General features: G+C 44.3%; 1 protein-coding gene across 1 annotated transcript; it reads right to left on the reverse strand.

The window, feature by feature from the left end:
* Positions 1-1,690: 1,690 nt before the first annotated feature.
* On the reverse strand, positions 1,691-11,219 carry cbx6a (chromobox homolog 6a). Its single transcript, XM_069689574.1, has 5 exons — positions 11,001-11,219; positions 9,799-9,842; positions 9,540-9,605; positions 8,932-8,998; positions 1,691-6,845 (listed from the first exon to the last, which is right to left on the reverse strand). The coding sequence occupies exons 1-5, from the start codon at positions 11,067-11,069 to the stop codon at positions 5,562-5,564; spliced, it is 1,530 nt and encodes a 509-aa protein (XP_069545675.1). The 5' UTR covers positions 11,070-11,219; the 3' UTR covers positions 1,691-5,561.
* Between the last annotated feature and the right edge of the window lie 342 nt (positions 11,220-11,561).

An 11,561-nucleotide genomic window follows, 5' to 3' on the forward strand; every position in this document is an offset into this window, starting at 1 on the left:
TGATTTAGCAGGAGTGTTTTACTGTAAATTAACCTTGTGAAACAAAATTGTGTCATTCAGTTTCAGGCATTTAATTTCTAATATTTTTTGTTGTTGTTGTTGTTTTTTTTTTTACAGTGAATAGGCTGTAATGTTTACAAAGTGGAAAAGACTGTTTTCTGGCTCTTCTTTCTTCAGTCTGTTCTCACTTTATCTCTCGTGCAAGGACTCCTACACTGTATACTGCTGATCGCTCTGTGTGCGCTAAAACATGAGGTATTATTCATTTGAACATTCACAAGTTATCTGTGTTGTAAAAGTGACACTTCAACAGCTATAAATTGTTACAATTAAAGAACTAAGTGTACATTTCCGCCCTCAAGTCAAATCGTACGGATCAAACAGCAGGTGGAAATATTTCGATTGGCTTTAAATGAAGATGGATTATCCACCACAGCCGGGAGCCTGAACACCAGTTCAGTCAGGCTTCAGTGCAGCGACCAGTAGCTCAGATTGAGTTTTAATCTCCAGAGGTGACTGAGTGTGCCACTCGTATCAAACCGCAACGACTATTTTAGTTCCATCCGGCTCATGAGCTCAGTGGTTTCCTGCCAGGGGAGGAAAGAGAGACTACATATGTATCATGTCTCTGTCTCTCTGTTATACATCCAACAGTCTGAACGGTAGACGAATAAATAAAACACTGCCTGTGGACGAGAATGAAGATGTCTGAACTACATGTAGGTATTCATCTCAACATCAAAACACGGAGAGATGAATAACCAGGCGTGATGACCTCAATATCACCTCAGCCCTCACAATTCCTCTGAAAACAGAGCACGGTGCTGCTCTGATAGGCTGAACGCACTAAAGCGGCTCAACAGCGCCTCTCTGTGGGATACTTGGGAATTGCGTGTGCTCCGTGGATGGCTGAAGCAGGAACAGCAGCAGTAGTTTTTAGAGGAAAGCCTGTCGCCAGTCACAGCTTTTCATCCCTGCAAATAGTTGTGGTCTCCTTCTACGTGATGATGAGGAAATTCGGAGTACAGAAGTACGGAGCGGCAAAACAAAATATTGGTCCCAACAAAGTTAAAGTTGCAATAAACAATATTTGATATCAATAATTGATCTAAAGACTGTCACGTGAAATGTATAATTATCGCCTAATTCTGCAGTTCTGGCAACTGAAGGTAGAAAGGAAAGTTTAGATTAATACAATTGAAAAAACACAAAAGTGAGAATTAACATGCAGTGTATTAAATGAGTAATTATCTGATTTAATGAAAGGCCGTCACAAACACAAAAGTCACTTAATAGTCTCGATTATGACCAAGTATATGAGCGAATATTTCACTAATTTAACCAACACAGAATCAAAAAGAGCATACGCTTTGTGTGTAAGGAGGTCTAGCCAGTGAAATCAATCAAATTCCAAGGAAACATTTGATACTAAATTAGTTAATTGAAAAAAAAAATCTATCACATCCCGTCCTTGATTTGTTTCATTATGCAGAGCTTTCCCTCAAAATTTCTCTCCTGCTTCCCCACTATTTTCTCTGACATCTCTAGCGGTCATGCTTCCAGGCGGGTCAAAAGGTCAATCTATATACTGTATCTATCTAAAGGTCCATTTTCTGCTTCTTGCATTCAAACAGTCTCAGCAGAATTAATAAAAATGATTCAACAAGTAAAAAAGCAAAACAAGGCCAACTGCTTTTGAAAGAGCTTTTAATTAAAAGCCTTGTACAAGAAAACACACAGAAAGCAACAACAGTAACATGTAACATGACACTGAATACATCATCTGTACAATAAGGGTTTGCAAAACATGCTTCATAATTTCAGATACATTACAATGTCGTCATCATCATCATCCTCCACCTCATCTTCATCGCCATCAATACAATGTACAGAATTCATATTAGCATAAAACCAGACAAAACTGCAGTCTTGACACGTAAATATCAGTCGGATCAGCTTTTCCTTCTGATCAAACCCATGTTGGACTATTACAAAAATGGCGTTCAAATAAACAGCATCACATTGAAATTTGAATGCATATTTCAAAAAAAGTATTAAAGTACAGTACAAATGAAAAACTTTTTTTTTTTTTAATTCATTAAGCTTTATCCAAACTAGGATCCTTCCTTTATTTTCCAATTAGTGCCAAATAAATCTAGCACATCAAAATACATCACATAGAAATGTCAAACGATTCAAAAGGGGGGGGGAAAGACTTCAAAAACAATCAAACGATAAAATCAAGAGCCCTATTTGGTTGAAAGATAGGCCACTAAGTTGAGTTGTGCTACCCCATATGAGAAAGAAAAAGAAGGAAAAACATCGCTTAGCAGCCTAATACCTTACACATCTACCAACTGTCACTTCTACCCACCACTTAGAGATATTAAAGATATAGTAGATGAAAGCATCTATTCCATAACTACCATTTATCCATTTGAAGAAGAAAATAATCCTTTAGTTTACCAGGTTTCTGGAAAATACAGGACAAGTCCGACCGCGTTTTCACTTTGACTCGTAAATGATCGAAAATAGCTGAATTGAAATTTGAGCTGGAGACCATATCATTAGCGTCTTTTCTTCATATAATGGATGTGTCATTTTGGAATAAATCTTCCCATGTGTAACCTATGAGAGTATTGAAACAGTATTGAAACAGTATTGACAACAACTAGGACCATCCAGTAACATGACAGGAGAAGAGGCGACGTCATCCTCGTCAAGAGAAACAGTTAGAAGTTACCAAGCTAAAGTCACGGTTTAGTCATATTTTCTCCAGCTGAGCCGAGTGAGACGAGGTAAACATCGCCGGAAGTGCAGCTGAGGGTGAACGGAGCAGCTATAAGGCAACACATGCGGAAGGTTTTTTTTTTTTTTTTAATATTCTGACACATAGATACAACCACAGTTGGGAGCCAAGGTCTGGGAAGGTCTACACAGAGCAGCCAGCACCAGAGAAAAAGAACCCGCGTATAAAAGGGTTCCTTTTAAGTACTTTTGACGCATGTGAAGGTAAAAAAAAAAAAAAACCCGACAACTCTGATCACTTCCAAGCTTTTCAGGGAGTTTGCTGAAAAAGGTTCTCGGTCGAGAAGACGAAGGGCAGGGGATCAAACTATCCGAGGTCGAGCATCTTTTCTAACCGGCAGGCGAAATGACGCCATCTGACTGGAATATGATTCCACCGAAGGAGAGCACAGAGACGTGTTTGCTAATGATTGAAGGTAAAATGGTCGACCGTCACCTCGCAGAGCAGCCAGAGGTTCGGGAAAGATACGTTTATCAGCCACAGACCAAACCGTTTGTCTTTCAGCTAACGTCCCCTCAGAGAAACCAGCAGCGTGAGAGGATGCTTTTCCTGTTTGAGACAGAAACGTCAAGGTGTCCTTGGGTCTAATTCCTCATCATTTCTCTGCGTGTACTCAAGGGCACAGTGTAGTCTAGAAAAAACAACAAAAACAAAAACAACAACAACAACAACAACCCGGTGTCTAAAATAGGAGCCGGAAACAAAGCTACTCCGATGACTTCACAAAGACAACTGGAAATGAAAAACAATGAGTTTTACGTCTTCCTTCAGGATGGGCGATGATTGACAAGTGGTGAACCTGCAACATGCAACTGCATAATAATAATAATAATAATAATAATAATAACAACAACAACAACAGCAACAACAACAACAACACACAATCTTTGTGCCATGTATGCAAGAAGACGGAGAGACAGAGAAGTTCAATCCCTTGCTCCTTCCTCACCTCTGCACTGTTGGCCAATCACGGAGCAAAGTGGATGTGAATGTCGGGCCGCGTCCAGACATGCTGTGAACATGTGATCCGATCTCAAGCAGACCGCTGCACGGACGTCTGATCACACCCGGCATTATCACGCGTGACCACGTATGATCGGATCTCACTTCTACATGCCGGACTCCAAACACGTTTGGGTGAAAGAAGCATCGGGTAAACAGCTGGATTTGATTCACTTAACAGCTGCTTTATGGCTGCGAGCTCGGCTTGCGCCAGCAGAATCACGCGGGATGCTCTTTTCTCTTCCTTTAATATTGCTTAATCCCAGGACATCAGTTGAGCAGGTGGATCCTTCGACACGGTCCAAACGGAAAGGACGTGTCCATCCGAGCAGGTCAAAGCTCAGAGCCTCTTCGGCGTCTTTGCAGCCGTACGTTTAGCTGACCGCGTGTGATCGGGCCGTCGGGGACGCGTGTTATTGCCAGGCGTGAACAGACTCCAGGTCCCCCACGGGACCGAAGGACGAGTGTCCTCCGGTTCCTGCACTGGCCCCGTGAGCAGCAAGAAGACGCTGTGAACCGTGCTACATAAACCACTTCTATTGACACGACTTGAGAACGTACTAACAAAGAGTTTCTATAGCTGAAGGACTAACTGGTAACATCCATAAAGGTTTGTTCCACCTGCCTACGTGGAAGGTAAACAGACAAAGTGACCGGTCCCTGTTGATCTTTGGGACCCAAAACCCGCCTGGCTTCATGTTCCGCATGCTGGAAACACCAGCCAAGTAGTTCACAGTTTCAACTAACTGCTATTTATAGCTGCGCTTTATTGGTGGCTTTAGCCTCAACTGTGTTCGGCTCATGGACCTTCGAGACCTTGACTGGTTGAGAAGTTATATGCGGCGCGATTCTGGCAAAAATCCCACAATGAGCTGCAGGCCAGTTTAGAGTCTTGGTGGACGTTACGGAGTCGAAGATGGTGGTTGGTTTGTGAAGGAAACAAGGCAAGTAAGGAGAGACCGCAAGGACAGCAATAACTTAAAACAAACCTTCCGTTTTTGTATTTTCGTTTGCAGCTTTTAAGGTTGTGCGTGCATATAAATACTTCCTCGTACTGGTATATGCGTGTGCGTTCAAGAGGGAAAGAGGAGAAGGCCGTGGGAAATTGATGATCTACGTAGAATAGGTTGGTGTTTTTGATGCAGTCAAGTGCATTGCGTTTACCTCGCCGTGTTGACACCCGAGAGTCCAACTTTGTTAAGTGCAAAAAACGCATCACCTCATTTATCGTTAACAAGCTGGACTTCCAATGAGACTAATGGGTCAGGAAATAGGCCGCCGGTAACAGCCGGCGCAGCGGAGGAGGCATCGCAACACTGTGTTTCTGTCACGTACAGGTGTGCTTGATAAAAGTTCACCCCAAACACCAGATGGGTGACGGTTCCACTTTTAGGAAAAAAATTTGTATATTGCACCAAACAAGCTGAACTCAGCATGTCTGAAGCAAGTGAGAGAAAACGTCTCCATCCCGGTCTGCTTCAGACAGTCAGTGCTGTGCAAGTGGACACTATATGGCAATTTGAATGACAAGGGGGCGTATTAGCTGCCCCCTTCTTCGAATTCATACATTTCATCTTTAAAAAAAAAAAAAAAAAAAAAAAAAAGCTCTTTGAACTATTCAATGGCTGGGCGGCGTGAAGGTACATTTCACAAGTATGGACATACCCTTTAGGTAAAAGTAGGAGAGGGATGAAGTGGCAACACTGGCATATTTTTTTTCTATCATCATTCAACTTCGTAACGTGATCTCCTATGGCTTCACTGGGGAGGCGTTGTCGGAGGGGGTGACAGGAGGAGGGGAGGAGGAGCTTTCAGGGTTAGAAGAAGGCGAGGCGGGGCAGGAGGCCGGGGAGGGGAACTCTTTTATGGTGACGGTGACGAGGTTGGTGGTCACGTCGGTCACCACTACATCCTTGCAGCTCGGTGCCATTTCAGGGTGCCAGTCGGGGTCGCCCTCAGCGGGCACCCTCTTGGGCTCAGCAGCGGCTGAGGTTTGGTCCCCGGGAGAGACCGAGGGAGGCGTGAAGGGCAACTGGCGTTTAGCCTTGCGTTGGCGAAGACTTTTCCTGCTTCCCTCTGAGGGTGTCGAACGGTCCGGGGCATCCTCCTCCTCTTCCTCTTCCAAGGAAGAGGAGGGAGAGGATGGGAGGAGGGGGAAAGCTGACGCCGCTGGGTTTGCATCGGAGGACGGGGCAGGAGCTGATAGCTTGGCACTGTGGCCCTTCTGGGTCTCTGTGTGAGGTTTACTGGACTTGGGGTCCTTGCTGGAGGGTGAGGCTCTGGGAGACTGTGCAGCCGTGGCTTTGGTGGGAGATTTTCCTTGAGATCTACTGGAGCTGGAAGGAAAGGGAGGTGACTGGTACTGGGAGGAGGTGGTGCGGCTGTCCCTGGCTCGAGTGCCGGAACAGGAGCCCGGGTGGGACTGAAAAGACACGGGGCCTCCGCACTGCAGCCCGAACGGCTTCCCGTACATCGGGAACCCCAGCATCTTCAGAGGAGGCTGGAAAGGTTTGTAGGGGGCCTCTCCCTTCTTCCCGATGATGCGATTCCGGGAGGGGATGTTTTGGCGTCCCGCTGTAATATTCCTACCGCCTGCAGCGGTGCCGCCCCTCCCCGGTTTGTCGATGACCTTCAGGTTGAGGATAATCCGACCTCTCTTGACCTCCCGGGGTTTAACTCTACGGTTCAGGATGCGGACGGTCTCAGAGAAGGGGGAGACGTGCATGCGGGAGGGGAAGCCACCAGGGTTGGAGAAGGTGGGCCCCATGGGGTCGGAGCGAGGCAGAGGGCGCCTGGACATCCGGTGGCAACGGTGGATGTCTTTCTTCAGCTTGTGGGTGGCAGCGAGGGAGTTGAGTTTAGGAGAGGGCGCCACAGCTGAGGAGGAGGAGGAGGAGGAGGAGGACGACGACGGTAACTGATGAGGTGTGGCAGAGGAGGGAGCTGCTCGGCTGGAGGTGGACGACGAGGAGCACGAAGTGTTCTGGCGGCTGCTTGAGGCACGGGTGCTGCTCTCTCCTTTCCGACCACGAGCCTGAGGGAAATTAGAAATTGATGAAAAATGTTTTTGTAGAATAACCGACTTTGTTTCCAGTGTCGGTGTGAGACAAAAGATCTCAAGGTCACTACAAACTTTGGATTAAAAAAAAATGAGAACCCATTGAAGAGTTTTGGAGGAATGAACCTCATAATGGAGTTAGACCCGGGAGCCTGTTCAGACACGAGTGATCCGATCGCGAGTGGACTGTATTAACGGTGTTGTTTGTCATAGCTGGTAATATCATGTGACCCGTTGTGATTGGATCTCACTTCATGAATCATGTAAATAAACGTGAACACGTACAAAAAAAAAAAAAAAAAAAAACGTGAGGAGAGAGGAGTTGAGGCTAACAGGCACTCACCAAAATGACACCTCTTTGTTCTCTGGAGGCTCATTTTAATGTGCCATCTATTACAAATTTATAATGTATTTCATATTTGTAAATGTCTGAATATTCAAGTTTGTTAATCACAACCTGACCCGTCAAGCGGGACCCGATCACGTCAGGTGAGGTCTGAGAGGGTCAGGCTCTGCGCTGCGGTGGACGCATGAACTGTGAAAGCAGGCAGGGGTTCTTCTAGAGCTGTGGGTCTGATGTGCGTTAGAAAATGCAGACAAGATAAGACCAAATAAATACATAAATACACTAAACCCAGAGGGTTTGGTGAATTAAGCGTCAGGTAAACAGCCATTCAGTAAACACAAATCTCTCCGACTTTTTGTAATTTTTCAGCTGCGCTCGGCAGAATCCTTCAGGACATTTTTTTCTATTGGATATTTCTAGTCCACATTTACAGAACATTATCTGAGTAGTTGGTCAGTTGCATCTGCGCTCACACTGCTAAAGGTATGTGACCAAAGACCACTTCTGAATCTGACAGATGGGGTCTCGATGTGTACTTAATGCTTCTTGGGCGAGTTCACACACCAGACTTATCAGCATTGGTTTGAACTTTTGACCAACTATTTATGCAGTATTTTAATATCTGTTTATTCCGGTGAAGTGTGTCTTTGTTGTGTGTCTGTGTACAGCTGCGTGGGTATCAATAGGCTGTTAGTCCATTTGCAGTAGAGATAAAGTTTTGCTCTTTGTTTTATTACTTCTTCTAACCTGCCCAGAGACTGCAGATGGAAATTAAATAGCTGAATCTGGTACAAACAATCTTTCCTCTTTTTGAAAGGAACTGATTTTGTACATGGTCCCTATCAGAAGCAGAGTTAATAAACTAAACACATTTACTTTCAGTTGACCGCTTGTAATCGGATCACCCGGGACGTTAATGCCAGGTGTGAACAGGCTAAGAGTCACGTATAGTCATTCAAATGCTGTGGAGATAAATGTCGCCATGCAACTAATGTAGTAAAACTGAACCCTTTGCAGCCAAAATGAACTGAGATTTACCCTCGTTTTAGTTTTAAAATGGTCTTTTGATCTAAAAGTCGCCAAATCAATGCTTACGAGGAGAACCTTTCCATACATTATTCTAATCAATTTCGATCCATGTGATAGATCCCTCTGTTGTTGCTGTAGTTGTTGTTGCTAATCTAATGAATCCTAAAAGGGCTTGTGCAGCTCAATACACAGCTCTGATTGTGACTGGCTGGATGACAAAAACATGGCCCGTGTTTGATATTGTTGCCAAACTATTTAAAGCCCCAGAAGGACTTTTCTATGGCCAAAGGTCGTTGGCTTTAACACCTATCTGACCGCATTGAGGCCGCTCTGGGCTCATTTGTACAAACGAAAGTAGCACAGAATGAATACATCCCTGTGGCGCCGACTTCTTTTCATGTTACTTTCTAAAGACAAGACACGCAGATTGATGAATGTTGTGAGGCAGAAAAGTCAAACAAACTTCAGACAGACAAGACGGCCTGCTTCAAGTAGGTTAACCTTATTCATAGAAACCACAAACAGACCGTTCTGCTCCCCTGGAAGGTGCTGCAGCCCGAACAAAGGTAGTTATTGTATTTGAGGTTTGGTCAAATTCATTGAATTACTTTATGATTTTAGCCAGTTATTAAACACGGGAGCTCATTTCTCGGCAGAGACATTAAAACAAACATCAAAACAATGTACCTTTTTAACAAAGTTTTTGGGTTTTGGTCCCCGTTTCTTTGGCCCATGAATTTCTCTTTCTCGTTCCCTAAAAAAGAAAGACGACAAAAAAAGACAATGACAGTTACAACAGCGCAGACAAGAAAAGTCAAGACGGACTAAAAAAAGAACGAGACAACTAGAGCAAATAAAACAAACTGAAAGAAATGACAGCGATGAAAGCTGTGGGAAAGTAGAGCAAGCGGGCACAGAGAGCATCTGAAGCCACATCTGAACAGATTCTCTGTCTTCTCGTGTCCATTAAGTTTCCTGTAAACATCTCTGAGCAGCACAAGGCTTTCAAGTGGCTTGGCAACAGACAAAAGGAGGTTCAGCTCACAGACTTTTTACAATCAGATAGAGAAGAAGAAGAGGAGGAGGAGGAGGAGGAGGAATGTAAAGACACTAACAGTGGAGGTGAAAGTTGGAGTTAACACTTACATTAAAGATTCGTGGGAAATAAGGACATGTGACAATGAACAAAATGAACAGACCGGCTTTAACCATTTGATGACATGAGCTGAAGTCCCAGCCTCAGAGGACGACAAACCCTTGATACATTGAGGTCCGAATGAGCTGGTTTTACTCACTTTTGCTCGAAACCCAAAATCAGCCTGTCGTCCAGAATATTCTCCTCTGGCTCCCACGTGCTGTGCCTGAACAAGGACGGAGCAACAAGAAGAAAAAACACCCAACAAAAGGACACCATTTAGCACAAATGAGTTTAGCTCCAAATCTGATTTAATCCACATTTTCAGTAGAAAGTAAGCACATTAAAACCAACACTGGCAGATGCTTCACTTTAAAGACCTTGAGGGTTGTGATATTTCCATTAAGAGTAGCACTTACTTCATTGCCCATCCTTTCCATTTGACCAGGTATTCAATTCTTCCCTACAAGAAAAACACAAATGGTGGATTACCAAAAAGAGATCATGTGAGAACAGAGATAAAAAATAAAAAAATAAATAAATCACTTAAAACACACTTGCAGCTTTCCACAAGGATCGTCCGTCCTTTACACAACAAATAGGAACAAAAACAACATTCACGTTTGTCACGAAAAGCAAAACAACACCAATTTAATCCTGCTTCTGTCCTGGTGATCCTCCAGGCTCTATATCAGGCTAATAAACGTCATGTTGGAAGTTAATTAGATTCCAACAAGGGAATTATGTTGCAGCTGGATTTCTTCCCATTTGACAGGGGGACACTTCACTGATCCACCAAGGACAGAAGGAGCACTTTTTTTTTTTTCCTGAGACCTACATTTGTTTTTGGATCACAAACATTTTACAAGAAGTGGCTGCAACTCTGAGTTGTCCAGAAGTAACTGGAGGCCTAATGGGCCTGCTTGTGTGTGTGTGTGTGTGTGCCAGACTCCTTTATCAGTTATTAGGGTCTCTACCACAGATACGAGCTTTACAACACTGGTGATATACGATAATACAAAAATATTAAAAAAAAACCTATTAGAAATCTAGAAAAAAAAAGCTCATTTTCCTCAATAACAGCACACGAGTGCGAGCAGTACATAATGTTTGGGGAACCGTGTCTGCAGCCTGCAGAAGAAAGCAACAGCCTCCAGCAGCCTTTAATGTGCACCTCGTTCACAAGCTGCAAAAACTGCACACTGTGACCGTATAGCGTCGGCTGCCATTAGCTGGCAACGAAATCAGGCCCCTCCATTTCATAGCACAAGCCCCGTCGGCTGGGCTGCCTTGTTCTTTTGCAACTCGCCCCTTCTTTGTGTCGCTGTTGTTGTGTTTTTTTTTTTAATTTTTATTTTTTTATTGCCCTGTGGGAACATACGAGCCATGTCTGGGAGACTTCGCTCGGTAGCTTCCAGCTAACTCCGGCTAGCACAGTAATAAAGGCCTCCGCAGCGTTGCATTAGGCGCAAAGCAGACAACCCGGAGCCTATGGACCCGAGCAGCGCTCCGCCGTGCTGACCGCCGCCAAACATCTGCACGCAGTAAAAAAAAAAAAAAAAAAAAAAAAAAAAAAAAAAACACACAGAAAATACGCGGGACGGTGGCGGCTGTGGCTCACCTTGCGAACGCGCCGTTTCAGGACGGCTTCCGCGGCGAAAATGCGATCTCCCGTCGCCGAGGACTCCATGTTTCATACCCGACCGAAACTACCTGTCTCTGTACGTCTCTTCTCCAGACGACGAGCTCCGCTGACTCGCTCGGGTCGACCACAGCCAAACTGTGCGAGGAGGCAGCGCACACATATGCACAACACTTCACAGCAGCGGCGCGGCCAGCGCTGCTCTCTGTCACGTGGCCGGGGTCAGCCCCCTCGGTCGCCCTGGCAACGATGAAGACATTCACGAGGATGCGAATAAAAAAAATAAATAAATTAAAAAAAACACCTCGCGCTGCTTTCAGCATTTAACCATCTCTGTCATTCTGCATCATATTTATACTATTTTATTCATTTAATTTTATTATTTCGTATTTACTTTATTGAGATTTTTTTTTTTATTATACCACAAATTGTGATTTGTAGGTAAAGCCCAGCTTATAACACTAACCTGTGTTAGAGAGACACCAACAATCCCAGGACCATGAAAAAGAGGCAGCAACATTTTACTTCACCATCAATATT

The sequence above is a fragment of the Brachyistius frenatus genome, unplaced genomic scaffold (genome assembly GCF_029030835.1).
Source record: "Brachyistius frenatus isolate BFR_SWC_R1_liver_20210118 unplaced genomic scaffold, ASM2903083v1 Contig_7, whole genome shotgun sequence".
NCBI lineage: Eukaryota > Metazoa > Chordata > Actinopteri > Embiotocidae > Brachyistius > Brachyistius frenatus.

What these genes read in the sequence shown, in the direction of transcription:
- cbx6a (XM_069689574.1), bottom strand. Translation starts at nt 11,069, where the DNA reads ATGGAGTCCTCGGCGACGGGAGATCGCATTTTCGCCGCGGAAGCCGTC. An exon ending in TGGAAAGGATGGGCAATGAA is followed by an intron (nt 9,606 to 9,798) that starts GTAAGTGCTACT and finishes GTCCTTGTTCAG; the next exon opens with GCACAGCACGTGGGAGCCAG. An exon ending in CCAAAAACTTTGTTAAAAAG is followed by an intron (nt 6,846 to 8,931) that starts GTACATTGTTTT and finishes AATTTCCCTCAG; the next exon opens with GCTCGTGGTCGGAAAGGAGA.